Genomic DNA, 27,526 nt, shown 5'->3' with positions numbered 1-27,526 from the left:
AGAGTATGTCCTCTAGGGTCAAACTGGTTTATTTACCATTCTCATGAGCAGAGAGAAATGCTGAGGGAGGAAAGAAAGAGAACTAGAGTTAGCAGAGAGGAAGAGGCGAAGCGAGAGGGTTTAGTGACAAATTTGTTCAACAAAAAATGCAATTGCTAATTTCCTACTTGGGGCTTATTTGATTGAATAGATGTTTCGTGATGGTTAGGTTATGAATGTTCTGTTTGTCTGTTGCCAGTTCGTCTTGTCAAGCTTACCAGCGTGTTTTCCGAGTTCCTGTTCTTCCTAGTCCACCCGGTTTTGACCTCTTGCCTGTCCTGACACTGAGCCCGCCTGCCTGACCATTCTGCCTGCCCCTGACCACAAGCCTGCCTGCCACCCTTTACCGTTTGCACTCTGACCTGGTTATGAACTCTTGTCTGTCCTCGACCTGCCTCTTGCCTGCCCCTTGTTGCTCAATAAATATCAGAGACTCAAACCATCTGCCTCCTGTGTCTGTATCTGGGTCTCGCCCTGTGTCGTTATAACGAATGCACTGATATAAATGGACGCAAGTGGCATTACGTCAACTTGAAAAAACAACTTCATATTGGAGTTGTGGCTGTTTACAAGTGTATCTGCTCTCTAATAGACTAGAATGGTCTCGCCTCTTCCCGCCATCTTTGAGGACATGTATTTCCATTGTTAGAGTAGTCACTTGACTCTCTTGTCAATATAATAGATAATCTTTGGAGTTAGTAAAGCACTGCAGCAGGCCTGAGACTGAAAGAAGTAGTGATGGGCTATAGATGCTTAAACTATTAACTGCTATTCCGGTGATAAGCATCAGGGTTAAGGATAGGTTTTTGCTTAAGGGTTAGGCTTAAGTTCAGGGTTACGGCTTGGGTCAGTGTTAGTGGACCATCTGTAGGGGACTGTGTTATTTAGAGAGGTATGTGTGTGTTTGTCATAGGTGTGTGTGCTTACTCATGGCCTCAGCGATGGTGTGTGTGAAGCTCTCCATCTCGTCGTCAACATTCTGCGAGGCCTTCAGAGGAACCGGTAGGAAGCCATAGTGCTCTCTGTTACACACGTACATCTGCACATCTGGAAACAAACACAGTCACACAGAGTTCATCAACAACACACTGATACACACATACACCTGGACATCTAGAAACAAACACTGCTATACACAAACACTACAATGATTGTATCAGCGAAGTACATGCTGGTAGACAGCCTACAGACTCGCACAGCTAAGCATACACAATGTCTCATATAACCACAGTATTTAAAGGAAGATACAGTAAGCACAAGGATATACAACTGACGGAATATATACAACAATGTCTTGGCCTTGTGATTTGAAGCAATCCGGAGCAATTTTTTGGGAGAGGCTGGTGATCCTCTGTGGCCGAATCACGCTCTCTGTTGTAATGTTTTGAAGGATTGTATTTGTTTTTGTGTAGACAGGAGTAGTTGTATGGTTTTGGCGAGTTCAATTCGGTTTACTTTGGCTTCCGCAGGCCTATTGGACACCTATGGTTTTGTGTAACTTAGGCACTTTAGTGTACATACATACCATGTCTATACATACCATGTCTACATATTCATTCAATAACATGTACCATTTGTGGGTATTAGGGCCTCTTCTGAAAGGTAACTAAGAACTCGATGTCTGACAGGTTCAATCACTCATGATCAGTATCATTCTGTGGTCACTGGTCATCATCATATTCCTGTAGCATTTCAGATGGATTCAGTTAGTATTGTCTCGGTTATTATCTATGCTTAGAGCACGTCAATGGTTGTATTGAATTGTTTAATGCCCTAACCAATGGAAGAAACACTTAAAGAACATGGCCCGTGTGTGTGTCAATGTGTGTGAGAGTTGTGTGCGTGCGTATGAGAGAGAGACAGTGAGATGTGAGTAAGTGTGTGACATTACTGTGGTTTTAGTACGTGTTTGTGCATTCCTGTTATGTGTGTGATAGTTCTGCTGGTACTCTACCGATCGTTAGCCACAACAATTAAATCAAATCAAATGTTATTGGTCACATACACGTGTTTGCGGGTGTAGCTAAATTATTGTATAATTACACACATTCAGTCAAATAATTAAGTCACACATCTGGTCAACATCAATTACCCAGCCTGCCTTGTTTCCCTCATTTAAACACCTGATCGGTTATTTTGTAAAACATGCCTTTAGCACAAGACATAGTACTAGCGGTTGTTTCTGAACCAGGCTATATGACTGTAAGCTTACACATTTGGTACGTGGGTGGGGTAGCTATAGTGTGAGGGCTATGTTTTACAACATCCAATAACATGGACAAGGATTTTGTTTCTGGACAGGCTCATGGTGACCACACGTGGCGGGGTTGAAGGGATGGGGGGCGATTGGGGTTGGGGGTGTGTGTTGAACTCTGACCTGCCTGCCGGGCAGAGAAGGAGAACACCATGATGTCATCGAAGGCCCAGCTGTAGTCAGGGTGAGGGGGGTAGAAGGCCAGCTCCCTGCTGGCACCACGCCTCAGGTCCAGCAGGAAGGTAGAGTGCACCATGGGTACAGCGAAGCAACCCAGACGCTTCCATTCCCTGATTGGCTGGTAGTCAGGGGTACGTTTGTAGTAACCCTGGGGGAGAGATGGAGAGAAATGGAGAGGGAGAAAATGAAGATAGGAGACAGAGAGAGAATTTAAAATGTGAAGGGCTAAGGGGTACCGAGTACTATGAGGTCACAAATGGTAATTGGAATGACTTTAATTGCCACGGTGAAGAGGTGACAAAGAGAGTAATGATGTGTTCCCTATTAGGCTGTTTACCTGTGGGGTGATGCCACACCAGAAGTTAGAGTAGAGAGAGCGTGACTCTAGCATGGGAGCTACCAGAGTCAGGTTCTCAGCCATGAGCAGGTTGAGAATCTTTGGGTTGGTCAGCAGGTTATCACCGTCTGCAAACTAGATACGGCGAGAGACAGAGCAGGATACCGCATAAACACACAGAATGTAATCTAACAAACATCTAGTATTGCAGGTATACAGTCTCATGAAACCAGAGACAGAAAGCAGGTATCATCATTCACATACAATAATGCGGCTAACTAATGTTACACTGAAATGTAACACATGTGATCTCATAGGTATATTATGAACTCAGTCTCACCAGTATGTAATCTGCCCAGTGTTCCCGTGCTGCCTTAAGAGCAGCCTGTCTCAGTTTCATCACATGGTTGAAGCGGGACGGAGGCCAGTGCTTGGGCCCCCACTCATCAGTATAGGACCTGAGGACATGACAAAGAGCTTTACTTTCAGTGTCTCATTTTTACCATGCACTGATGAGCAGTGAACTTCAAAGATGTATAAAATGTAAGAATGTGAACCGGTGTGGTGAGATGCCCTGAGTCTGGGGAGGGGAGGTTGGCTGGGAGGGGGTAAAGTAGACTTACTTGGGCTCCTCCATAGGTCTCCACTCCACATAGTGGTACTGGTCCTGAGCCTGCTTCAGCCACTCCCTCAGCATGGCTGTGCTGTTGTCCACACTGTGGTCTGTCGCTGCCCTGAGACACAACATATTATGGGACACTATATTAACACAACGTAATGCACAAACAAGGTAATGCAGTACCAACTCACTGTAGCCCTAATATTTTTCATTATTTAAAAAAACTGCAGAAAATGTGGTGTTTCTATGTCAAACAGTTTTGTTATATTTCAGGCTTGTGTAATATAAAGTGTAATATTGTGATGCAAACTCGAAATTGAATACATTTCAACTCTATATCTGACATGATACAGGTGTCTTCTTTTTTTAAGCTCATAACCATGAGGCGTATACGTTTGTTGGAAAGTAGATTTATTTAAGACCACCAAGAAACACTTTGTACCTGATTTAGCCCACTGCAGTATTAAAAAAAACATGATGAGAGTGTCAACATAACACATCAAGGTAATGTGTCGACATGATACAGCAACATAGCTGATACACTGTGTGTAGGATCAGAACACACACACACACACACAGTGTCCTGTGTAAATCAGGTCTGGCAGACAGTTTGGAAAGCTATAAGGTGGAAAGGCTGTAAGTACAAACCACAGAGAGTAAAAAGAGCAACAAACAAACAGGCCAGAGTGTACAGTACAGTACTGCAGCTGGAACACCTCAACCCTCCTTACTGACACTGCTGCCACTGTCTGCAGACCGTTTGCCTGTCCTTACACACACCTACCCCAACTCTGTCATAGACTCATCCAGTCACACATTCACCCTGTCTTTCTCACCCATGCTATCACACTACCACTTCTACAGAGTTGTGGCCTCACAGTAATAGCCTATGACCTTGAGAGGGTATCTATAGTACAACTTCAACATAATCAAGTAAATCTAACCTGCTTCCCTCTCTCTCTGCACCTAATACAGTATGTGCTCAATAGAGGAAAGGTCAATAGAGAGAGAGAGAGAGCGAGGCCAGTGTATCTGTAGAGGTCGCAGTGCCACTGCTGGCACACACACTCACACACACTGGAGTTTTCCACTGCTTGCTGTAATATTCCCGACCATAACCTCTCCAGACAAACTCATTCCCTACTATGTTGGAGTGCAGACAGACCAGAGATAGCAGTGTATAAACACACATTTTACCAAACCGCTGTTAACACTGTCCACCGTGAGATAACACTGTAGACACAATTCATTACACACACCCAGTTCAGAGATAACAATATTGACATCTGTGACACACACACACACAGCTCCAGAGAGCGAGAAAGAGAGAGAGAGTGAGAGAGAGCGAGAGAGTGAGAGAGAGCGAGAGAGAGAGAGAGAGAGAGAGAGATCTCTCAGCAGAGAGATTTGTTGTGACTTCATATTAACAGCTAGACACTAACAGATTTCCAGACAGACAGCGCCAGTCCAGCTGGAGAGAGAACGTAGGCCTGAAGGACCACAGGGGCAATCATGGGGTTAATAACAGCCCTTTCACAATGTGTGTCCCAGTGTGTGTGTTCGTTCATGTTTGAGCCTGTGTAAGGCCTTCAGAAACTATTCATTTCCACATTGTTACAAAGTGGGATTAAAATCGCTAGAAAAATTTAAATATTTGTACAAAAATTATTACAAATAAAACACTACTATATCTTGATTAGATAAGTACTCAATACACGTTAGAATCTCCTTTGGCAGTGATTATTGTTGTGAGTCTTTCTGGGTAAGTCTCTAAGAGCATTGCACACCTGGATTGTACAATATTTGCACATTATACTTTTAAAAATTCTTCAAGATCTGTCAAGTTGGTTGTTAATCATTGCTATACAGTCATTTTCAAGTCTTGTCATAGATTTTCAAGCTGATTTAACTGTAACTAGGCCACTCAGAAACATTCAATGCCGTCTTGGTAAGCAACTCCAGTGTAGACTTTGGCCTTGTGTTTTAGGTTATGGTCCTGCTGAAATGTGAATTTATCTCCCAGTGTCTGTTGGAAAGCAAAGTGGAACATGTTTTCCTCTAGGATTTTGCCTGTGCTTAGCTCTAATCCATGTATTTTTATCCTATAAACTCCCTAGTCCTTGCCGATGAGAAACATACCCATAACATGATGCAGCCACCACGATTGAAAATATGAAAAGTGGTATTCAGTGATGTGTTGTGTTGAAATGTGCCCCAAACATAATGCTTTGTATTCAGGAAATATAGTGAATTGCTTTTCCACATTTGTTGCAGTTTTTACTTTAGTGCCTTATTGCAAACAGGATGCATGTTTTGGAATATTTTTATTCTGTACAGGCTTCCTTCTTTTCACTCTGTCTATTAGGTTAGTATTGTTAGTATTGTGGAGTAACTACATGTTGTTGATCCATCCTCAGTTTTCTCCAATCACAGCCATTAAACTCTGTAACTGTTTTAATGTCTCCATTGGTGTCACGACTCCTACCGAAGGTGGCTCCCCTTCCTGTTCAGGTGGCACTCGGCGGTCGTCGTCACCGGCCTACTAGCTGCCACTGATCCCTTTTCCCCTTTCTGTTTATTGGTTTCACCTGTTTTGTGTGTAGGCTGATTATTCGGGCTGTGTTAGCAAGTAGGCCCGCCTGCTCTTTGTGAGGGATTGTTTTGTGTTGCTACTGTGCACATTTGAGGTTGACGTGTTTTTCGTTCTTGGGCTTTTCTCCAGACTGTTTGAGTCCCTGTGTTTGGGGCATTTGTTTTGTTGTGCACCCTGTGTTTCGTGGGGAGGCTTATGTTCGCCTTGTGTGCAATTAAAAGCACTACCCTGTACTCTCTGGTTCCTGCGCCTGACTTCGCACCCAGTACGCCCAGAGCGTTACAATTGGCCTCATGTTGAAATCCCTGAGCGTTTTCCTTCCACTCCGGCAACTGAGTTAAGAAGGACGCCTGTATCTTTGTAGTGGCTGGGTGTATTGATATACCATCCAAAGTGTAATAAAAATATCTTCACCATGCTCAAAGGGATATTCAATGTTTGCTTTTTTGTTTTTACTGATCTACCAATAGGTGCCCTGGTCTGTGTGGTTGAATCTGTGTTTGAAATTCACATGGGAAGAGAGCTCTAATGGAATTAGCGAGTGTGTGTGTTTGCACATGAATGGGTATGTAGGCGTAAGCTGTTAAGAACTTCATTAGGGTAGAGGCAGCATTCGGAATTTTGGATGAAAAGCGTGCCAAAATTAAAAGTTTCCAAAACTGTTAAAATAATGTCTGTGAGTATAACAGGACTGACATGGCAGGCGAAAACCTGAGGAAAATCCAACCATGAAGTACTATTATTTTGAAAGGCTGTTTTTCCATTGAAAGCCTATCCACCATACAAAGACTTAGGACCCAGTTCACGATCTCTATGGCTTCCTCAAAATGTGACCAGTCTTTAGGCATTGTTTCAGGCTTTTACTCTGAAAAATATAGATACACCGCTTTCAATGAGAGGACAGTGGAAATTTCCATCCATGAACCAAGCACGTGATCAGGAGTGCGCATTTCTTGGTTTACCTTTTCCATTGACGAAGCTTTTGTCCGGTTGAAATATTGATTATTTATGACAAAAACAACCTAAGGATTGATTTTAAACATGGTTTAACATGTTTCTACTCTCTTATTGTACTTTTTTGACTTTTCGTCTTGGTTTTCAGAGCGCGCATTGTGCCTTTGGATTTCTGAACAAAACGGAGGTATTTGGACAAAGATTAACTTTATCGAACAAAATGAACATTTGTTGTCTAACACCAGATTGAAGATCATCAAAGGTAAGTGATTAATTTTAATGCTATTTCTGACTTTTGTGACACCCTCCTTGGTTGGAAAATGGCTGTATGGGTTTCTGTGGCTAGGAGCTGACCTAACATAATTGCAAAGTGTGCTTTCGCTGTAAAGCCTTTTTGAAATCTGACACAGCGGTTGCACTAAGGAGAAGTTTATCTGTATTCGTATGTTTAATACTTGTATCATTTATCAATGTTTATAATGAGTATTTCTGTAATTTGATGTGGCTCTCTGCACTTTCACTGGATGTTTGTTTGAGACAATGCATTTCTGAACACAACACACCAATTTCAAATGAGGTTTTTGGACAAAGATTAACTTCATCGAAAAAAACACGCATTTATTGTGTAACATGAAGTCCTGTGAGTGCCATCTGATGAAGATCAAAGGTTAGTGATTAATTTAAACGCTATGTCTGACTTTGTGAGCCCTCTTCTTGGCTGGAAAATGGCTGTATGGTTTTCTGTGACTAGTTGCTGACCTAACATAATCGGTGTGCTTTCGCCGTAAAGCCTATTTCAAATCGGACACTGTGGCTGGATTTACAAGAAGTTTATCTTTAAAATGGTGTAAAATACTTGTATGTTTGAGGAATTTTAATTATGTGATTTCTGTTGTTTTGAATTTGGCGCCCTGCAATTTCACTGGCTGTTGTCGAGGTGGGACACTAGCGTCCCACTTGTACCAGAGAGGTTAAGGTAAAAACACCTGACTTGGAGGTAATGAGCGGATGTGCATGTGCACATGTTTTTTCAACCACAAAATTTCTGCAGGAAATGCATATGTTAGTACATGACTTTTTCAAATGAAAGACGTAGATCTGGGATTTGAATAGGCGTGGATTTGTGAAAAAGTCTAAAACAGAGGAGCTTCGATATGTTCTGTATATGAGGATGCGTGTATGTGCAGGTGTGTGTGTGTGTGTTTTGCGAGTGAGCAATCTGGAGCATGTGTTTGAATTTCATTACGTTGTTCCCTTCCTTATACGAGTCTGTGAGGTCACATTGACAAATATGTCAGAAGGATTGTATCTCATACCGTAGGAAAAAGTAAACCTATTTAGTAAATTCCTCACCACGCTTATTAAAACAAAACACAAACAAACAGATGACCACACTAAGGTTTGGTTTCCACATTCCCCACTAAAATGTTAACACAATTCTAGGAGGAGCCTATTCAACCATGTAGCAGTTGAAGGTTTCTGACTGTTCTTCATTCTTCACTAAGCCCCTCTGAGCCGTAACACACAGCTCACAGGGGGGGGCTGTACAGGCAGAAGATAGGCAGGCACATGTCTATGTTTCACTTCTGTGTCTCTACCTACAGTTTTTTGAGGTGAATCTCCATCATTCCATCTCCTATTCCACACATGCATGTCCTGTTTCCGGGAGGATCTATCCTTTCCAGGCCTCTCAATGTCCTCTCCCCAGCCAGGGAGTGTCCAGAGCAGCAGCTTGAGTCCCTGTGTGTCCCCTGTCTCCCAGGCTGCCTAGTCATCCCCACATCCCCCTAACCACACTCACATGCACTGCAGCCAAGCCTGGAAGTCAATAGCAATGATGTGTGAAAGGAAAAAATGAATGTGCTTGTGGGATACTGTGTATATCTTAAAGTGTATTCATAAGTGCACATAGTGCCCGTGTCTTAGCGCTCCTGTGAATGTGTGTGTGCTGTACATGTGAGAGAGAGTGTTGAGTCCTGCTAAGTTTTGTAGGTGTTTAACCCTTTACGCTAGTGGGAATTGGCCTACTGTATATGGATAGGGCTAAATATACATGTTTCTGACAGAAGAAATATGAAAAGAATATGCAGAAGCATGGTAGAAATTACATGAGAACCGTTGAGATTATAGGAAAATTATTAGACCAAAGTTGAGGAGAGTTCACCTGACACAAGACTGAATACAAACATTACACTGTTGATTTATATGTGCATTGTACATTTACTGTACTTTTCACCGTATTTGTTGATAACGAAATCTGAAAATACTCTGGATACATTCAGTAACACGATAAGAATATTCCTGGAAAATGTGAGGTAGGTGAAAAGTAAGGGGGGAAAAATGACAAGGGTTTGAGTGAGAGGTCTAACGGGTGTCTCCAAGTGGTCACAAACCTCTCCATAGTGTGCACAGTTCCTACGTCATTTCACTGCACTTTTATGACTCAAAGAAGAGTATTCAACTATAAGGTGCTTTTATGAGCTCTCCTAGCTGTGACTTTGAGGAACTAGAGCAAGAACACTTGTAGTTGTGTTGAACACAACCCCATCCCCGCCATCACACAATTATGGTTGTTGTTTATGCAATCCCAAAACGGCCATTTTAAATCTGTCTGGGTCAGGTGGGCATAATTTCAAAGCTTGTTATATTGCCAACATGACCAGTTATGTTTTAAATATGATCTTACAGTTTTAGGCTTTCACAGGGCAATTCAAAGAAGCAGATGGTAATTTTGGTACGCATGGAATGGAGTCACGAGATCATTCAGGTGCATGTTCCACAGCAAATGTTCTTCACAGTAGATAAACATAGGCTCATTCTGTTCAGAACAACCCAGGGTATGACGCCATGTCATCACACATATTGATCATAAACATTGACCATGTATATGACATGAGTTTTATGATATGGAAATGTGAAGTCCTCTTAACTTAGAGCATTTTTCTCACTCAGACAACAAAACATTTGCAAAAGTTGCCCAATTAACTTCTTGTCGCATGGAGTGATCAAGTTGAAAACGTCCGTCAGTCAAAACCCATACAGAGCTGTGAAGCGCAGAGCCATTTTACTGTACAGCTTCTCAGTGCCCAAATCTGCCATTTTCAATGAGTGTAAAGTGTTAACAATTCAGGCTTTGAGGGTTTGGACTGAACACTGGTCCCTCCTCCTTCTTTTCACTCATCTCTCACTTTATTCATTCACGCTGCCCTCTTGGAAGTTTCCAGTAACTCTCCAGCTCATTATCTTCAGGCCTGGAGCACTGCATCTCTGCTTTCTTTCTGATATGCATCTGGACAACACATGCTCCTAGGTTTCACCTACACATCCTTCCCCTCTCTTTCTCTCTCTCCATCCCTCTCTCCTTTATCTATGGGTCCCACTTGGACTGGCTATGCCATCATCAGTGAGGAAGGTGTGATTAGCTGACAGTGATCAATGGGAGGGATCAGAAGGGTCACACCTGGTCCAAAAACACTCAAACACTTCAGTGAAAGTAACGAGGCCTAAAATCCTTCTAATGTATCTGGATTGGACATGACCTCGTACTGTAACTAGTGTTAACAGTTATGCATCACTCTGTCTAAATTGTGTGTGTGTGTGTGTGTGTGTGTGTGTGTGTGTGTGTGTGTGTGTGTGTGTGTGTGTGTGCAGTAGCCCCCCTCCCCTACCCAGGCTGACGTGGCTGAGGCAATGCATGCTGGCCTGGCAGGGAAGGGGGGGGGTTGAGACCTACTAGCCGAATTACTCAGAACATTCACAGTCAACACACGGCAGAATGGCCCATGCTCCTCCCCCTTAGAGCCTATACAGCACCTCATCCTCACACACATGACTTATCCATACACACTCAGTCAGGCCAAACAAGGTAACTTGCCAATATAATCTGTCAGAAGAATCTCTGTGTTCTTGCCCTCTGGGCAACCCACTCATACTTTTTACACACTTTCATCCATAAATTCACACTGTCGATTTCTACACACATTGAACGCCTTGCTCCCTAACATGCAATTTCTCACATTTAGTCACCCACATGAAATACACAAGACAGCTTTGAAATATACACTGAATGTACAAAACATTAGGAGCACCTTCCTAATATTGAGTTGCACCCTCCCCTTTTACCCTCAGAACAGCCTCAATTCATCAGGGTATGGAATAAACAAAGATTCAAAAGCGTTTCAGAGGGATGCTGGCCCATGTTGACTCCAATGCCTCCCAGAGTTGTGTTAAGTTGGCTGGATGTTCTTTGGGTGGTGGACCATTCTTGATACACAATGGGAACTGTTGAGTGTGAAAAACCCAGCAGCGTTGCAGTTATTGACACAAACCGGTGCACCTGGCACCTACTACCATACCCCGTTCAAAGGCACTCTTTTGTCTTGTCCATTCACCCTCTGAATCCATGTCTCAATTCTCTCAAGGCTTAAACATCCTTCTTTAACCCGTCTCCTCCCCTTCATATGCACCGATTGAAGTGGATTTAATAAGTGACATCAATAAGGGACCATAGCTTTCACCTGGATTCACTTGGTCAGTCTATGTCATGGAAAGAGCAGGTGTTCCTTAATGTCTTGTACACTCAGTATATATTGTCACTATCACTCTCAAGCATAAACGCTCTCATCGATCTTAATATGCTCTCTGAAAACCCTAACCGCTGTCTTACTGCACATCTAGATGAATAACCTACTCAGTCATGTGTAGATAATTTCAAACTGATAGTAAATTATACAATCACAATCACTTTGTTTATAAGGGACAATAAGAAAGACAGATCGACTGAGAGAAAAAGAGAGAGCGAAGAGGTAGGGGGAGAGAGACGGGAGGGATAGAAGAGGTAGGGGGATAGAGACGGGAGGGATAGAAGAGGGATGGATAGAGAATGAGAGAGCATGAACAGCGGTAGTAAAGTGTGCCTCGGTGTTTAAGACAGGATGATGACACACAGACAGGCAGACTGACTGACTGGGCTAAAATTGTATGCTCCTCTGGCCACTGTTGAATACACTACTGTCCTGTCATCATTATGTCCCTCAAAACACCTCTCTCTCTCTTTCTCTCTGGTATTTTCCTGTCTTTCTGAAGAGAAATCGAATACTTTGTCTGGATAGCAGTTTATTTCAGCATTGGCCAGATCTATTGTTGCTGGGCTGCCTCCAGAACTATTGGGTAAGAGACAATCACTTCAATGCTAACAGGCCCTTCTAACTGAGCACTCTGCTCTGTTTCAGCTCCCCTTTGGGGATCCACTGACACTAACACATGGCCCGGGATGTTCTGAGTACAGCCACAACTCCTGGCAGGGGACATGGAGCTGTTTTCTCTGATGTCAGACATAGGTCTGGGAACAGTCCCATATCCTCTCAGGTTTTATGAGGAAGCAACTGGTATTAACACTCCTCAGGTAAGAATGGTGTGTGTAAATCATATCAGGAGTGTGTGTGTTCATATTATGTTGAGTGAGTTAGAAGGTGGTATGGATTATGTTGTGTGAATCATGTAGTTCCTGTGACACGGAGCTACTCCCTAAGCATAAGTCTAGCCCAAGGCGATGGGAAATTTGGTATGGGATTGGTAATGGGAATCAGAAGGAGAGGCAGGGTACTGGCCAGCTGAGTAGAAACAGACACACACACACACCACCACATGCAGACCCCAACGGACTGACACTGGGCCAGAGCACTGAGGATAATTAAACACACACTCACATACCAGCCATGTGCCAGTGATATGATCTAATGCACAGAGTGAGAGAGGGAAATCAAATCAAAGAGAGAGTGAGAGGGAAAAAGAGAGAGAGAGAGAGAGATGGGGAGAAGATTATACAGAGAAACCAAGAGAGAAAAAAATCTGATATAATAATTTACATTCACAAAAGCCCAAATTGTCTGCTTCAAATTCAACAAAATCTTATCCTGTCTTCTTCCCCCTTTCCTTTCTGTGAAAAAAACACTCCCAAAAATGTAAAAGGGTCTCCTGACATGGTCAAAAAGACATAAACCAAGGCCCTCACCCCCAGGCCTGACAGAAGAATTAAAACCATGAGATACTCCTCCAGAACCCACACTGCTATCAGACCTGAGGTGACACAGTTGCACTCGGAGGTGGATCAAGGTTCTATACTCCCAGAAAGATTCTACGCAGCACGATGGAATTCTAGGAGACGGAATATAGTGTAGATCAGAGGAAATAGTTGGTTATTGGACTGCTACTTAGCGTTCAATGTTGTAATCCAGTAGAAAGGGTCAAACTTTCCAGTTTGAATGTTTGTTGCAGCTCGTTCCAGTCACTAGCTGCAGCGAACTGAAAAGAGGAGCGACCCAAGGGATGTGTGTGCTTTGGGGACTTTTAACAGAATGTGACTGGCAGAATGGGTGTTGTATATGGAGGATGAGGGCTGCAGTAGATATCTCAGATGGGTGGAGTGAGGCCAAAGAGGGTTTTATAAATAAGCATAAACCAGTGGATCTTGCGACGGGTATACAGAGATGATCAGTTTACAGAGGAGAATAGAGTGTCCTATAAGGAGCATTGGTGGGAAATATGATGGCCGAATGGTAAAGAACATCTAGCCGCTCGAGAGCATCCTTACCTGCCGATCTATAAATGATGTCTCCGTAATCTAGCATGGGTAGAATGGTCATCTGAATCAGGATAAGTCTGGCAGCTGGGGTGAAAGAGAAGCGATTACGATAGAGGAAACCAAGTCTAGATTTAACTTTAGCCTGTAGCTTTGATATGTGCTGAGAGAAGGATGGTGCACCATCTAGCCATACTCCCAAGTACTTGTATGAGGTGAGTACCTCAAGCTCTAAACCCTCAGAGGTAGTAATAACACCTGTGGGAAGAGGGGCATTCTCCTTACCAAGCCACATAAGCCTTTGTTTTGGAGGTATTCAGAACAAGGTTAAGGGTAGAGAAAGCTTGTTGGATACGAAGAAAGCTTTGTTGTAGAGCATGTAACACAAAATCTGGGGAGGGGCCAGCTGAGTATAAGACTGTATCATCTGCATATAAATGGATGAGAGAGCTTCCTACTGCATGAGCAGATGTTGTTGATGTTTATTGCGAAGAGCGTGGGGCCTAGGATCGGGCCTTGGGGTACTCCCTTGGTGACAGGCAGTCGCTGAGACAGCAGATTTTCTGACTTTATACACTGCACTCTTTGAGAGAGGTAGTTTACAAATCAGGCCAAAGACCCATCAGAGACACCAATACTCCTTAGCCGGCCCACAAGAATGGTCTACCGTATGAAAAGCTTCGGCCAAGTCAATAGAAATAGCAGCAAAACATTGCTTAGAATCAAGGGCAATGGTGACATCATTGAGGGCCTTTAAGGTTGCAGTGACACATCCATAACCTGAGCGGAAACCAGATTACATACCAGAGAGAATACTATAGACATCAAGAAAGCCAGTCAGTTGATTATTGACAGGTTTTTCCAATACTTTTGATAAACAGGGCAAAATAAAAATAGGCCTATAACAGTTAGGATCAGCTTGATCTACCCTTTAAATAAAGGATGAACCGTGGCTGCCTTACAAGCAATGGGAACCTCCCCAGAAAGGAGAGACAGGTTAAAAAGATTGGAGATAGGCTTGGCGATGATATGGGCAGCAACCTTAAGGAAGAAAGGGGATAGTCACATTAGAAGGTGTGGGAGATGAAGAAATGTTGGACGGGCAAGGAGGCATGGCTTAGTCAAATAGGAATCCTGACTTAATGAAGTGGTGATTAAAGAGCTCAGTCATGTGTTTCATGTCAGTAACAACCACATCAACATTAAGGGACATGGGCAGCTGTGAGGAGGAGAGTTTATTCTCCAGGTCTTTAACTGTTTTCCAGAACTTCTTGGGGTTAGACCCACAGAGAGAGAACTGATCCTTAAAGTAACTAACTTTAGCTATCTGGAGAGCGTAAGTGAACTTATTTCTCATTGTCCTGAACGAGAGCCAGTCAGCCTGAGTATGCATGTGCCGAGCCTTTCGCCAAATGCAATTCTTGAGGTAGAGTAACTCTGCAAGATCACAGTCGAACCAGGGGCTGAACCTGTTTTTAATGATCCTTTTCTTCATGGGGTCGTATTTGTTAACAATACCACTGGAAATATAAAAAAAGAAGGTCCAAACGTCTTCGACAGAGGGGATCAAGCTGATTCTATCCCATTTTACAGAGGCCAGCTCATGAAGGAAGGCTTGCTCATTAAAGTTTATAGCAAGCATCTATGACAAATCAGCACAGGTCGTTTCACTGAGCAGTCATTACAAAACCCAGGCTGTAAAACAGTGATTACACTAAGGTCAATACAGAAAACACCAGACTGATACCTATCAGGATTATTTGTGAGGATAACATCGAGGAGAGTTGCATTTTCTGGGTGTTTGGAGTCATACATTGTGGGATTGGTAATAATCTGAGAAAGATTTAAGGAGTCCCATTGCTTTAGGATTTGGTCCGGTGGTTTAAGCATGTCCCAGATTAGGTCACCTAGCTGGACAAATTCAGACTTGGTGTAAGGGGCCAGGAGAGAGCTAATGGCAGTTAGGGTACAGGCCGGTGCTGATGGATGACGATAGCACCCAGCAACAGTCAACAAAGAGCTATTTGAAAGTTTAATGCTTAAAACCAGCAAATCAAATTTGGGGACAGACTTGGTGGAGACAACCGAGCACTGAAGGTGATCCTTGGTAAAGATTGCCACTCCCCCAACTTTGGAAGATCTGTCTTGCCGAAAAAGGTTATAACAAGAAAGGTTAACATCAGTGTTCAAAACACTCTTCCTTAACCACGTCTCAGTAATAACCAACACATTTGGATTGGAGCTGTGAACCCACACTTTCAATTGATCCATTTTAGGAAATAAGTTTCTAGTGTTAATGTGCAGAAAGCCCAGGCTTTTACGAGAGCAGAAATCAGTGAAGCAGATATCAGAGCAAGTCAGAATTGAAGCTTGCAACAGTAGATGGGCCGGGGTGTACATGCACATTTCCTGATATCATCAACAGTAATACAATCAAGGCACGGCATAGGACAGGAAGAGGTCTACAGTGCTGATTTATGACATCTGAATGTGCATCAGATGGCAACAAGATCATATTGTACAGCGATTTCATCAGGTAACATGAATACAAAGCGAGAGGTGGTTAGAATAGGATGGGGAGGCCAAAAGTCTGTAACCAATAGAGAGCCAGTGTCCCGAGTGTGGGAATGAACAGTCTGTCCCGCAGTTGGGTAAAGAAAGTTTGGAGTCAACAAAGTGTGCAGGAGTTATGAGGCAAAAAGCAAAATAGAAAAATGCACAATAAAAAAATATATATATAACGACTTGGGGCTAGCCATTGTAAGTTCAGAGTCACTCGCCCCAACAGTGCGTGTGTGCTAGAGGTGAGCGAAAGCTCGGGAGTGTGGTGGGGGTACCTGTACCAGAGGGGGAGACAGGTTGAACAGATCACCAGGTGGAATCCAAGCAGCAGTGCAGCAGGCAATGGGACTAGGTGTCACACCCACTTGGGAGATGCTTTTATTTCTGGAGGAAGATTTCTTGTAGAAAATACCAGTGAATGGTCTTTGAACAGCGTGAGGGGGCTTCAAAGGGCGCTTCAAAGACTCCGGCCACTTGTTGGGCCCAAAGGCCTCGACACCCTTTACTTCACACCGTAGTGCTAATTGAGCATTACCTCAGCATTCAGTCTCTATAAAGTAAAATATATCATTGTAATGTACTTTTCATTTTTTTCATTTTTCTTTTTCTTCTTGGCTTGCAAAATAGCATCAGACCAAACACTACTCACTCAGTTCCAGGTTGGATGATGTCCTCAGGTCTCTGCTGTTTGTTTGCTAGAGCACCCTCCATATAGCTTGGAACAGGGAAATCTTGGAAGCAGTAATCTCTCTGGTTAATTTTGGTTCAAAATGAGGTTGTAGGTTTGGAGTTTTGATCTGGAGCGAAGGCCATGCTGTGGAGGGTAGCATCCTGCATACAGTGCCTTGCGAAAGTATTCGGCCCCCTTGAACTTTGCAACCTTTTGCCACATTTCAGGCTTCAAACATAAAGATATAAAACTGTATTTTTTTGTGAAGAATCAACAACAAGTGGGACACAATCATGAAGTGGAATGACATTTATTGGATATTTCAAACTTTTTTAACAAATCAAAAACTGAAAAATTGGGCGTGCAAAATTATTCAGCCCCCTTAAGTTAATACTTTGTAGCGCCACCTTTTGCTGCGATTACAGCTGTAAGTCGCTTGGGGTATGTCTCTATCAGTTTTGCACATCAAGAGACTGAAATGTTTTCCCATTCCTCCTTGCAAAACAGCTCGAGCTCAGTGAGGTTGGATGGAGAGCATTTGTGAACAGCAGTTTTCAGTTCTTTCCACAGATTCTCGATTGGATTCAGGTCTGGACTTTGACTTGGCCATTCTAACACCTGGATATGTTTATTTTTTAACCATTCCATTGTAGATTTTGCTTTATGTTTTGGATCATTGTCTTGTTGGAAGACAAATCTCCGTCCCAGTCTCAGGTCTTTTGCAGACTCCATCAGGTTTTCTTCCAGAATGGTCCTGTATTTGGCTCCATCCATCTTCCCATCAATTTTAACCCATCTTCCCTGTCCCTGCTGAAGAAAAGCAGGCCCAAACCATGATGCTGCCACCACCATGTTTGAGAGTGGGGATGGTGTGTTCAGGGTGATGAGCTGTGTTGCTTTTACGCCAACATAACATTTTGCATTGTTGCCAAAAAGTTCAATCTTGGTTTCATCTGACCAGAGCACCTTCTTCCACATGTTTGGTGTGTCTCCCAGGTGGCTTGTGGCAAACTTTAAACAACACTTTTTATGGATATCTTTAAGAAATGGATTTCTTGCCACTCTTCCATAAAGGCCAGATTTGTGCAATATACGACTGATTGTTGTCCTATGGACAGAGTCTCCCACCTCAGCTGTAGATCTCTGCAGTTCATCCAGAGTGATCATGGGCCTCTTGGCTGCATCTCTGATCAGTCTTCTCCTTGTATGAGCTGAAAGTTTAGAGGGACGGCCAGGTCTTGGTAGATTTGCAGTGGTCTGATACTCCTTCCATTTCAATATTATCGCTTGCACAGTGCTCCTTGGGATGTTTAAAGCTTGGGAAATCTTTTTGTATCCAAATCCGGCTTTAAACTTCTTCACAACAGTATCTCGGACCTGCCTGGTGTGTTCCTTGTTCTTCATGATGCTCTCTCCGCTTTTAACGGACCTCTGAGACTATTACAGTGCAGGTGCATTTATACGGAGACTTGATTACACACAGGTGGATTGTATTTATCATCATTAGTCATTTAGGTCAACATTGGATCATTCAGAGATCCTCACTGAACTTCTGGAGAGAGTTTGCTGCACTGAAAGTAAAGGGGCTGAATAATTTTGCACGCCCAATTTTTCCGTTTTTGATTTGTTAAAAAAGTTTGAAATATCCAATAAATGTCGTTCCACTTCATGATTGTGTCCCACTTGTTGTTGATTCTTCACAAAAAATACAGTTTTATATCTTTATGTTTGAAGCCTGAAATGTGGCAAAAGGTCGCAAAGTTCAAGGGGGCCGAATACTTTCGCAAGGCACTGTATGTACCTACCGACAAATCCAAGTTTATCTAACTCCACATCTATCCTTTTGTATAAATGTTGAAAAATGTGAGAGCTCACATGTACAGTGGGGCAAAAAAGTATTTAGTCAGCCACCAATTGTGCAAGTTCTCCCACTTAAAAAGATGAGAAAGGCCTGTAATTGTCATCATAGGTACACTTCAACTATGACAGACAAAATTAGGAAAAAAATCTGGGAAATCACATTGTAGGATTTTTAATCAATTTATTTGCAAATAAATTCACTAGGGGGACCTAGTGAATGACCTGCAGAGAGCTGGGACCAAAGTAACAAAGCCTACCATTAGTAACACACTACGCCGCCAGGGACTCAAATCCTGCAGTGCCAGACGTGTCCCCCTGCTTAAGCCAGTACATGTCCATGCCCGTCTGAAGTTTGCTAGAGAGCATTTGGATGATCCAGAAGAAGATTAGGAGAATGTCATATGGTCAGATGAAACCAAAATATAACTTTTTGGTAAAAACTCAACTTGTCGTGTTTGGAGGACAAAGAATGCTGAGTTGCATCCAAAGAACACCATAACTACTGTGAAGCATGGGGGTGGAAACATCATGCTTTGGGGCTGTTTTTCTGTAAAGGGACCAGGACGACTGATCCGTGTAAAAGAAAGAATGAATGGGGCCATGTATCGTGAGATTTTGAGTGAAACCCTCCTTCCATCAGCAAGGACATTGAAGATGAAACGTGGCTGGGTCTTTCAGCATGACAATGATCCCAAACACACCGCCCCGGGCAACGAAGGAGTGGCTTCGTAAGAAGCATTTCAAGGTCCTGGAGTGGCCTAGCCAGTCTCCAGATCTCAACCCTATAGAAAATCTTTGGAGGGAGTTGAAAGTCCGTGTTGCCCAGCAACAGCCCCAAAACATCACTGCTCTAGAGGACATCTGCATGGAGGAATGGGCCAAAATACCAGCAACAGTGTGTGAAAACCTTGTGAAGACTTACAGAAAACGTTTGACCTCCGTCATTGTCAACAAAGGGTATATAACAAAGTATTGAGATAAACTTTTGTTATTGACCAAATACTTATTTTCCACCATAATTTGCAAATAAATTCATTAAAAATCCTACAATATGATTTTCTGGATTTCTTTTCTCATTTTGTCTGTCATATTTGAAGTGTACCTATAATGAAAATGACAGGCCTCTCTCATCTTTTTAAGTGGGAGAATTTGCACAATTGGTGGCTGACTAAATACTTTTTTGCCCCACTGTAGCTGTGTCTCTCTCTCTCTCTCTGAGGGGGCGTGACATCTGTGCTAACAACACTATAATACCTAAGGCCTAAGGGCACACATGGTTTGGATGGTACTCTCTTTCATCTGCATGTAGCAGTAAAACATGATTTGTGGTTCAGATGTTTTCTTTGTGGTTCAGATTTCTTGGTGTGTGCATTGTGCAGTGGGTTATGTCATATGATACTCTAACATGGGGATACGAGTACAGAAACCACAAGGAATTCTCTGTTATTAGGCTATTTCACATCAATACAGATCATTCTGGGAACCGTTGTCTTTTCATAGTCCTGACATGATCTATGTCGAAACACATCGACAAACCATCTCTCCCTCCAGTTCACCACCTGGTTAAGCACTTATAATAAACAGCCCACAGACCTAGCTCCAGACTACTGAGTTACTCCTGAACGCTGCCCCAAAGATGAGCTCAGCCTTTCCCTCCACTCACAACACGTAGTCATGACCTGGTGACCAATCACAGGGCTGAGTTACATTCCATCAACCAATCACTGGCCCGGGTCCAGTTGTTGGCCTGCAGCCAGCTCAATGTTGTCCTGGGGGCAGAGGAGGGAGGGGAGGGGGAGGGTACACTGTTTGAGCATGGATGGAATGTGAGTTCACTTTACTAACCTGCTCAGTGCCCCTGTGTAATTCTCAACACAAGCCTGCCAACCACCCTGCCTCCGCCCCCTGTCTACCTCTTTCCTAAAAACCAGTCCCTGCATTCTTTCACAGCACAGTGTGAGTCTCTCACCTCTCTCTCAGTCCTCTCTGTCAGACAGACACGTCCATTTGCTTTTCAGACTACTGAAGCTTTCTGTGGAGAGTGTGTTATCCCATCTGTTCTGTGTCTCTATCATACACACAGACTGCCCTTCCTCCAGCCATGACCCAGTTGAAACTCTCATGTGACCCTACATACACACATGAACAGCGACAGTCTCCGTGTCGCAGAGGTAGGGCAGGGAGAACTGAAAGGTGAGCAGGGTACAAGCTCTACCCGTCAGCCCCAACACAAACACACAGCCTTGGGCCTTGCCACCCAGTAATTTGCCACTAGCACTGGGTCTGTGGCCAGCACATATTTAAATCACACAATCAGCTTTTATTTCACAAATCATAATTCTACCATTCTGTTGCTTTCACTGCCTCGCTTTATCTAGGTTGTACAACCACTGTTTTTGTTTATACAATACATATACTGTATATGTATTGTAAAGGGTGCCGACAGACATGACAGCTCTGCTTCTAGCTCTTAAGCAACTTTGCAGTATTTTGTTTTTTTTTGTGTGCTATTTCTTACATTATTAGCCCAGGAAGTTTTTTAGGGTTATTACATACAGCCGGAAATAACATTCGGATATCAGAGCGGCGGTAACTCACCAGCATTACGACAAGGAAAACGACATTCCCAAATTGGATCCTTTGTTCGTACCCCCCAGTGCAATTGAACTTATCCCATTGGCTCTCCAAGACGCCGACGTCGGAGAAGAGGTATTCAGAGTGGACTTCTAGTCCGACTGAGGAGGCATGCACACCATCCACCTCTTCCGAGTATATTACTCGCTAATGTTCAGTCTATGGACAATAAAGTAGATGAGCTCATGGTGAGGATCTCCTTCCAGAAAGACATCAGGGACTGTAACATACTCTGTTTCACAGAATCATGGCTCTCTCCGGATATACTGTCCCGTCCATACAGCCAGCTGGGTTCTCAGTACATCGCGCAGACAGGAATAAAGAAGTCTACGAGAAGAAGAAGGGCGGTGGTGTATGTTTCATGATTAACTACTCACGGTGTGATTGTATTAACGTACAAAAACTCAAGTCCTTTTGTTCACCTGATGTAGAATACCTTACAATCAAATGACGACCGTATTACCTCCCAAGAGAAATCTCTTCGGTCATAGTCACAGTCGTGTATATTCCCTCTCAAGCCGATACCACAACGGCCCTCAAGGAACTACACTGAACTTTATGCAAATTGGAAAACCACATATCCTGAGGCCGCATTTATTGTAGCTGGGGGTTTTAACAAAGTAAATTTGAGGAAAATGCTACCGAAGTTCTTACAACACATTCACTGTAGTACTCGATCTGTAAAAACACTTTCCAGAGCGAGTACTACAGTCCATGTGTTAACAGGAAGTACCCGTGCTAAGGTCTATTCAACGCTGGTCTGACCAATCGGAATCAATGCATCAAGATTGTTTTGATCATGCAGACTGGGATATGTTCTGGGTAGCCTCTGATAACATTGAAGTATACACGGACACGGTGACTGAGTTCATCAGGAAGTGTATAGAGGATGTTGCTCCCATGGTGACTATTAAAACCTACCCAAACCAGAAACCATGTATAGATGGCAGCATTCGTACAAAACTGAAAGTGCGAACCATCGCATTTAACTATGGCAAGGTGACTGGAAATATGGTTGAATACAAAAAGTGTAGTTTTCCCTCCGTTTGTCAATCAACAGGCAAAACGTCAGTACAGAGACAAAGTGGAGTCAGAAATCAACAGCACAGACACGAGACGTATGTGGCACGGTCTACAGATAATTGCGGATTACAAAGGAAAAACCAGCCACGACGTGGACACCGACATCTTGCTCATGGATAAGTTAAACACCTTCTTCGCCCGCTTTGAGGATAACACATTGCCACCGACGCGGCCCCCTCTCAAGGACTGTGGGCTCTCATTCTCTGTGGCCGACGTGAGTAAGACATTTAAGCGTGTTAATCCTCGCAAGGCTGCCAGCCCAGACGGCATCCCTAGCCTCATCCTCAGACCATGTGCATACCAGCTGTCTGGAACTAAATGACTATCGCCCCGTAGCACTCATGTCTGTCATCATGAAGTGCTTTGAGAGGCTAGTTAAGGATCATATCACCTCTACATTACCTGACACTCTAGACCCACTTCAATTTGCTTACCGCCAGACAATGCATTTCCCATCTGGACAAGAGGAATACCTATGTAAAAATGCTGTTCATTGACTATAGCTCAGCCTTCAACACCATAGTACCCTCCAAGCTCATAATTAAGCTCGGCGCCCTGGGTCTGAACGCCACCCTGTGTCTGAACGCCACCCTGTGCAATTGGGTCCTAAACTTCCTGATGGGCCGCCCCCAGGTGGTGAAGGTAGGAAACAACACCTCCACTTCGCTGATCCTCAACACAGGGGCCCCACAAGGGTGCATGCTCAGCCCCCTCCTGTACTCCCTGTTCACCCATGACTGTGAACACGTACGCCTCCAACTCAATCATCAAGTTTGCAGATGACACAACAGTAGTAGGCCTGATTACCAACAATGACGAGACAGCCTACAGGGAGGCGGTGAGGGCCCTGGCAGAGTGGTGCCGGGAAAATAACCTCTTCAAAACGAAGGAGCTGATTGTGGATTCTCATACTTTAAAAAACTCTTCTTCATGGTACAGTGATTATCAAAACTGAACATCTAGGCTGCTCAACCACCCAATAAATGTCTCTTTGCCAAAAAACTTCTCATTGGCAGTTAGTATTGAGAGCATGCAGAGATATACTGAGACCTTTACAGTCATTGGTTCAGATTCAGGAGAACAATACAGACAGACAGTAGAATGCAGCAGCAACAGGCACATCCTATAGGTCAGGGGCCGGGCAGGGGTCGGTAACAAACGGCCCGCGGGCCAAAAACGTAATTCAGCAAAAAATAAGTTGAATTTAGGAAATCTGTTCCCAAATATTAAAACACCAGGGTAGATATTTGTTTGCGTGTGTGTGTGTGTGTGTGTGTGTGTGTGTGTGTGTGTGTGCGCATTGGGAAGTGTTCTCAATGAGAAACAGACATACATAAAGCTGCAAACAAAAGCAAGCCTTGAAAGGATGAGTGGAAAACAAAAGACAAAAGCATCCAACTGGTGAGGACTTCAATTCTGGGAGAAACAGAGAAAACGCATTAAACTATCAAGTCCCTCTTAAAAGTTTCCATGTGCAACACAATAGGTATGTGATGGGCATTCTCCACATGCTTGTGCACTGACTTTCTTTGTCCCTGTAGACTAGTCATGGGTTGAGCACCCACCTTTTGTGCCGCTGTCCGAGCCACTCAGTGTCTACTCTCTCCCTATCTCCTATCACTGGATTAAGTTGTACATGAAAATACCTTGCATTCTTGCTTGGAACGTGCTAGATAAAACAATGTATTTATTGATTACCTATTTATTATACTTCTTAATAAGGCACAATTCATGACTTTATAAGAGGATTACTCATGGGCTGGTGCCATCAAGTGTAAAGGTTAGTGGCACCTGTGACACTAGGGGAAAATGTTAGTCTGGAGCCCTATAATAGTAGTTAATAGTAACACTTAAGGCGTCCACATGCTTCTCATCTGAAACAGTCCGGAACAGTTTGTGCATATATTATGATGTAATTTTGTGAGGTTGTTTTGCTCAATTAAGATCTCCTCTGCAAAAATGTCTAAACTATTGACAGATTTCTTGAGTTATCTTACACTGAACAAAAATATAAACGCAACATGCAACAATTTCAAAGATGTTCCTGAGTTACAGTTCACATAAGGAAATCTGTCAATGAAATAAAATCATTAGGCCCTAATCTATGGATTTCACATGACTGTTGGTCACAGATACTGTACCTTAAAAATGGTAAGTGTGTGGACCAGAAAACCAGTCAGTATCTGGTGTGACCAGCATGTGCATCATGCAGTGTGACACATCTCCTTCGCATAGAGTTGATCAAGCTGGTGATTGTGGCCTGTGGAATGTTGTCCCACTCCTCTTCAATGGCTGTGCGAACTTGCTGGATATTGGCGGGAACTGGAACACGTTGTCGTACTCGTCAATCCAGAGAATCACAAACATGCTCAATGGGTGACATGTCTGGTCAGTATGCAGGCCATGGAAGAACTGGGACATTTTCAGCTTCCAGGAATTCTATACAGATCCTTGGGACCATGCACTATCATGCTGAAACAGAAGGTGATGGCAGCGGAGGAATGGCACAACAATGGGCCTCAGGATCTCATCATGTGATCTATGTACATTCAAATTGCCATCTATAAAATGCAATTGTGTTCATTGTCCTTAGCTTATGCCTGCCCATACCATAACCCCATCATGGGGCACTCTGTTCACAACATTGACATCAGCAAATCACTCGACCACACGACGCCATACACACTGTCTGCCATCTGCCCAGTACAGTTGAAACCGGGATTCATCCGTGAAGAACAGACTTCTCTAGCATGCCAGTGGCCATTGAAGGTGAGCATTTGTACACTGAAGTCGGTTACGCCGCCGAACTGCAGACAGGTCAAGATCCTGGTGAGGACGACGAGCACGCAGATGAGCTTCCCTGAGACGGTTTCTGACAGTTTGTGATGAAATTCTTTGGTTGTGCGAACCCAGTTTCATCAGCTTTCTGGGTGGTGGTCTCAGACGATTCAACAGGTGAAAAAGCCAGATGTGGAGCTCCTGGGCTGGTGTGTTTACAGATGATCTGTGGTTGTGAGGCCGGTTGGAAGTTGGAGGTGGTTTATGGTAGAGAAATTAACATTCAATTATCTGGCAAAAGCTTTGGTGGACATTCCTGCAGTCAGCATGCCAGTTGTACGCTCCCTCAAAACTTGAGACATCTGTTGCGTTGTGTTGAGTTAAGTCAAAACTGTAACTCGGCCACTCAAGCAACTTCAGCGTAGATTTGGCCTTGTGTTTTAGGTTATTGTCCTGCTGAAAGGTAAAATAATTTCCCAGTGTCTGGTGGAAAGCAGACTGAACCAGTTTTTCCTAACGGATTTTGCCTATGCTTAGCTCAATTCCGTCTATTTTTTATCCTGAAAAACTCCCCAGTCCTTAACAATTACAAGAATACCCTAACATGATGCAGCCCCTACTATGTTTAAAATATGGAGAGTGGTACTCAGTAATGTGTTGTATTGGATTTGCCCCAAACATAACACTTTGTATTCAGAACAAAAAGTGAATTGCTTTGCCACATTTTTTTGCAGTATTACTTTAGTGCCTTATTGCAAAACAGTGTTTTGTCAAGTGTTTTGGAATATTTGTATTCTGTACAGGCTTCCTTATTTTCACTTTTTCAATTAGGTTAGTAATGTGGAGTAACTACAATATTGTTGATCCATCCTCAGTTTTCTCCTATCACAGCCATTAAACTCTAACTGTTTTAATGACACCATTGGCCTCATTGTAAATTCCCTGAGCGGTTTCATCCTCTCCTGCAGCTGAGTTAGGAAGGATGCCTGTATCTTTGTAGTGACTGGGTGTATTGATACAGCATCCAAAGTGTAATTAATAACTTCAGCATGCTCAAAGGGATATATTTTAATTGTAATTGTAATTGTATTTTTACTCATCTACCAATAGGTGCCCTTCTTTGTAAGGCATTAGAAAACCTCCCTGGTCTTTGTGGTTGAATCTGTGCTTGAAATTCACTGAGGGGCCCTATAGATAATTGTGTGTGTGTGGTAGAGAGATGAGTCATTCAAAAATCATGTTGAACACTATTATTGCACACAGAGTGATGCAACTTATTATGTGACTTGTGAAGCACATTTTTACTTCTGAACTTATTTAGGATTGCCATAACAAAGGGGTTGAATACTTATTGACTCCAGACATTTCAGCTTTTAATTTTAATTAATTTACCAACATATCAAAAAACATTATTCCATTTTGACCTTATGGGGTTCTGTGTGTAGGCCAGTAACAAAAAAAAGCTAAATTTAAACCATTTTAAATTCAGGCTGTAGCACAACAAAATGTGGAAAAAGTTAAGGGGCTTGAATACTTTCTGAAGGCACTGTAGCCCAAATGCGTCTGCATGCTTCCCAGCCGAAACAGTTGGGAAGAGTTTGTGCATATATTATGACGACATTTTGTGACAGTTTTGTTCGTTTTGGACTTCGGTAAGGTTGTTTTTGGTTGTTGGGGAACATTACATTTTTTCTTGAGGCAAGCCGAAGTCGGTAGTTTTAGTCTACACCCATTCGTCGGTGATTGGTCAACAATATAGATTCTTCAGTAAAGTCTTTGTTGTCCTTCAATGAGAGACATTTCTTTATTTCGAAACAGTGCCCCAAACATCTTAGTTAGATGTAAAATAGCGCAACTAAGATCTCCTCTGCAAAAAACATCTAAATTAATGACAGATTTATTGAGTTGTCTTAGATTAATTATGATTATTTAGAGGAAGTGTATACTGGCTACAGCGTCTCAAAATGGACAAACAGTACTATTGCCGCTTTTGTTCGTCGTTTTTCAAGCGAATGTCTTTTAACGGAGTATACAAACATATTCGTTTGGTTCACTTAGCCAACTTTGGCTAGCCGCCAGCAGAACTGAAGCATGATGACACCTTAAGACAGCTTGGCTTTTATCATGTTTAAGGCTTAAGCAGAGAGGCAGACAGAGAACAAGAAGATGCACAGTGACAGCAGAGAAAATGCCGAAACAAATAAACCAGCACAAAAGGTGTGGATAAAATGCCAGAGCCGAATTGTTATCCAAGTCCACCCCTGTGTAACTGCCTATGGAGAATTGATGATGGAGACTTTTGGCGATATGGGCCCCCATCCCCCCACACCTGGCTGCTGTTTTAAGCCCCCTGATTTCTGCAATGTGTGCATAATAATAAAAA

At 43.1% G+C, this 27,526-nt stretch overlaps 1 protein-coding gene across 2 annotated transcripts in view; it reads right to left on the bottom strand.

Moving 5' to 3' along the window:
* The window catches only part of colgalt2b (collagen beta(1-O)galactosyltransferase 2b), a 40,046-nt gene that overhangs the window by 11,483 nt on the left and 1,037 nt on the right, over window positions 1-27,526 (bottom strand). Inside the window, exons 2-7 of one of the 2 annotated variants that reach the window (XM_020498997.2) lie at window positions 3,434-3,544; window positions 3,151-3,268; window positions 2,811-2,945; window positions 2,417-2,621; window positions 967-1,086; window positions 37-60 (exon numbers count right to left, since the gene is read on the bottom strand). In XM_020498997.2, the coding sequence (XP_020354586.1) occupies window positions 37-60; window positions 967-1,086; window positions 2,417-2,621; window positions 2,811-2,945; window positions 3,151-3,268; window positions 3,434-3,544 (713 nt within the window). The remainder of the gene's footprint in view (window positions 1-36; window positions 61-966; window positions 1,087-2,416; window positions 2,622-2,810; window positions 2,946-3,150; window positions 3,269-3,433; window positions 3,545-27,526) is intronic. The other variant, XM_020498998.2, reaches the window with a different exon arrangement.

The sequence above is a fragment of the Oncorhynchus kisutch genome, linkage group LG13, assembly GCF_002021735.2.
Source record: "Oncorhynchus kisutch isolate 150728-3 linkage group LG13, Okis_V2, whole genome shotgun sequence".
NCBI classification, from domain to species: Eukaryota; Metazoa; Chordata; class Actinopteri; order Salmoniformes; family Salmonidae; genus Oncorhynchus; species Oncorhynchus kisutch.
Note: the sequence above shows the minus strand (reverse complement) of the source record. Positions and strands in the feature narration are given on the sequence as shown.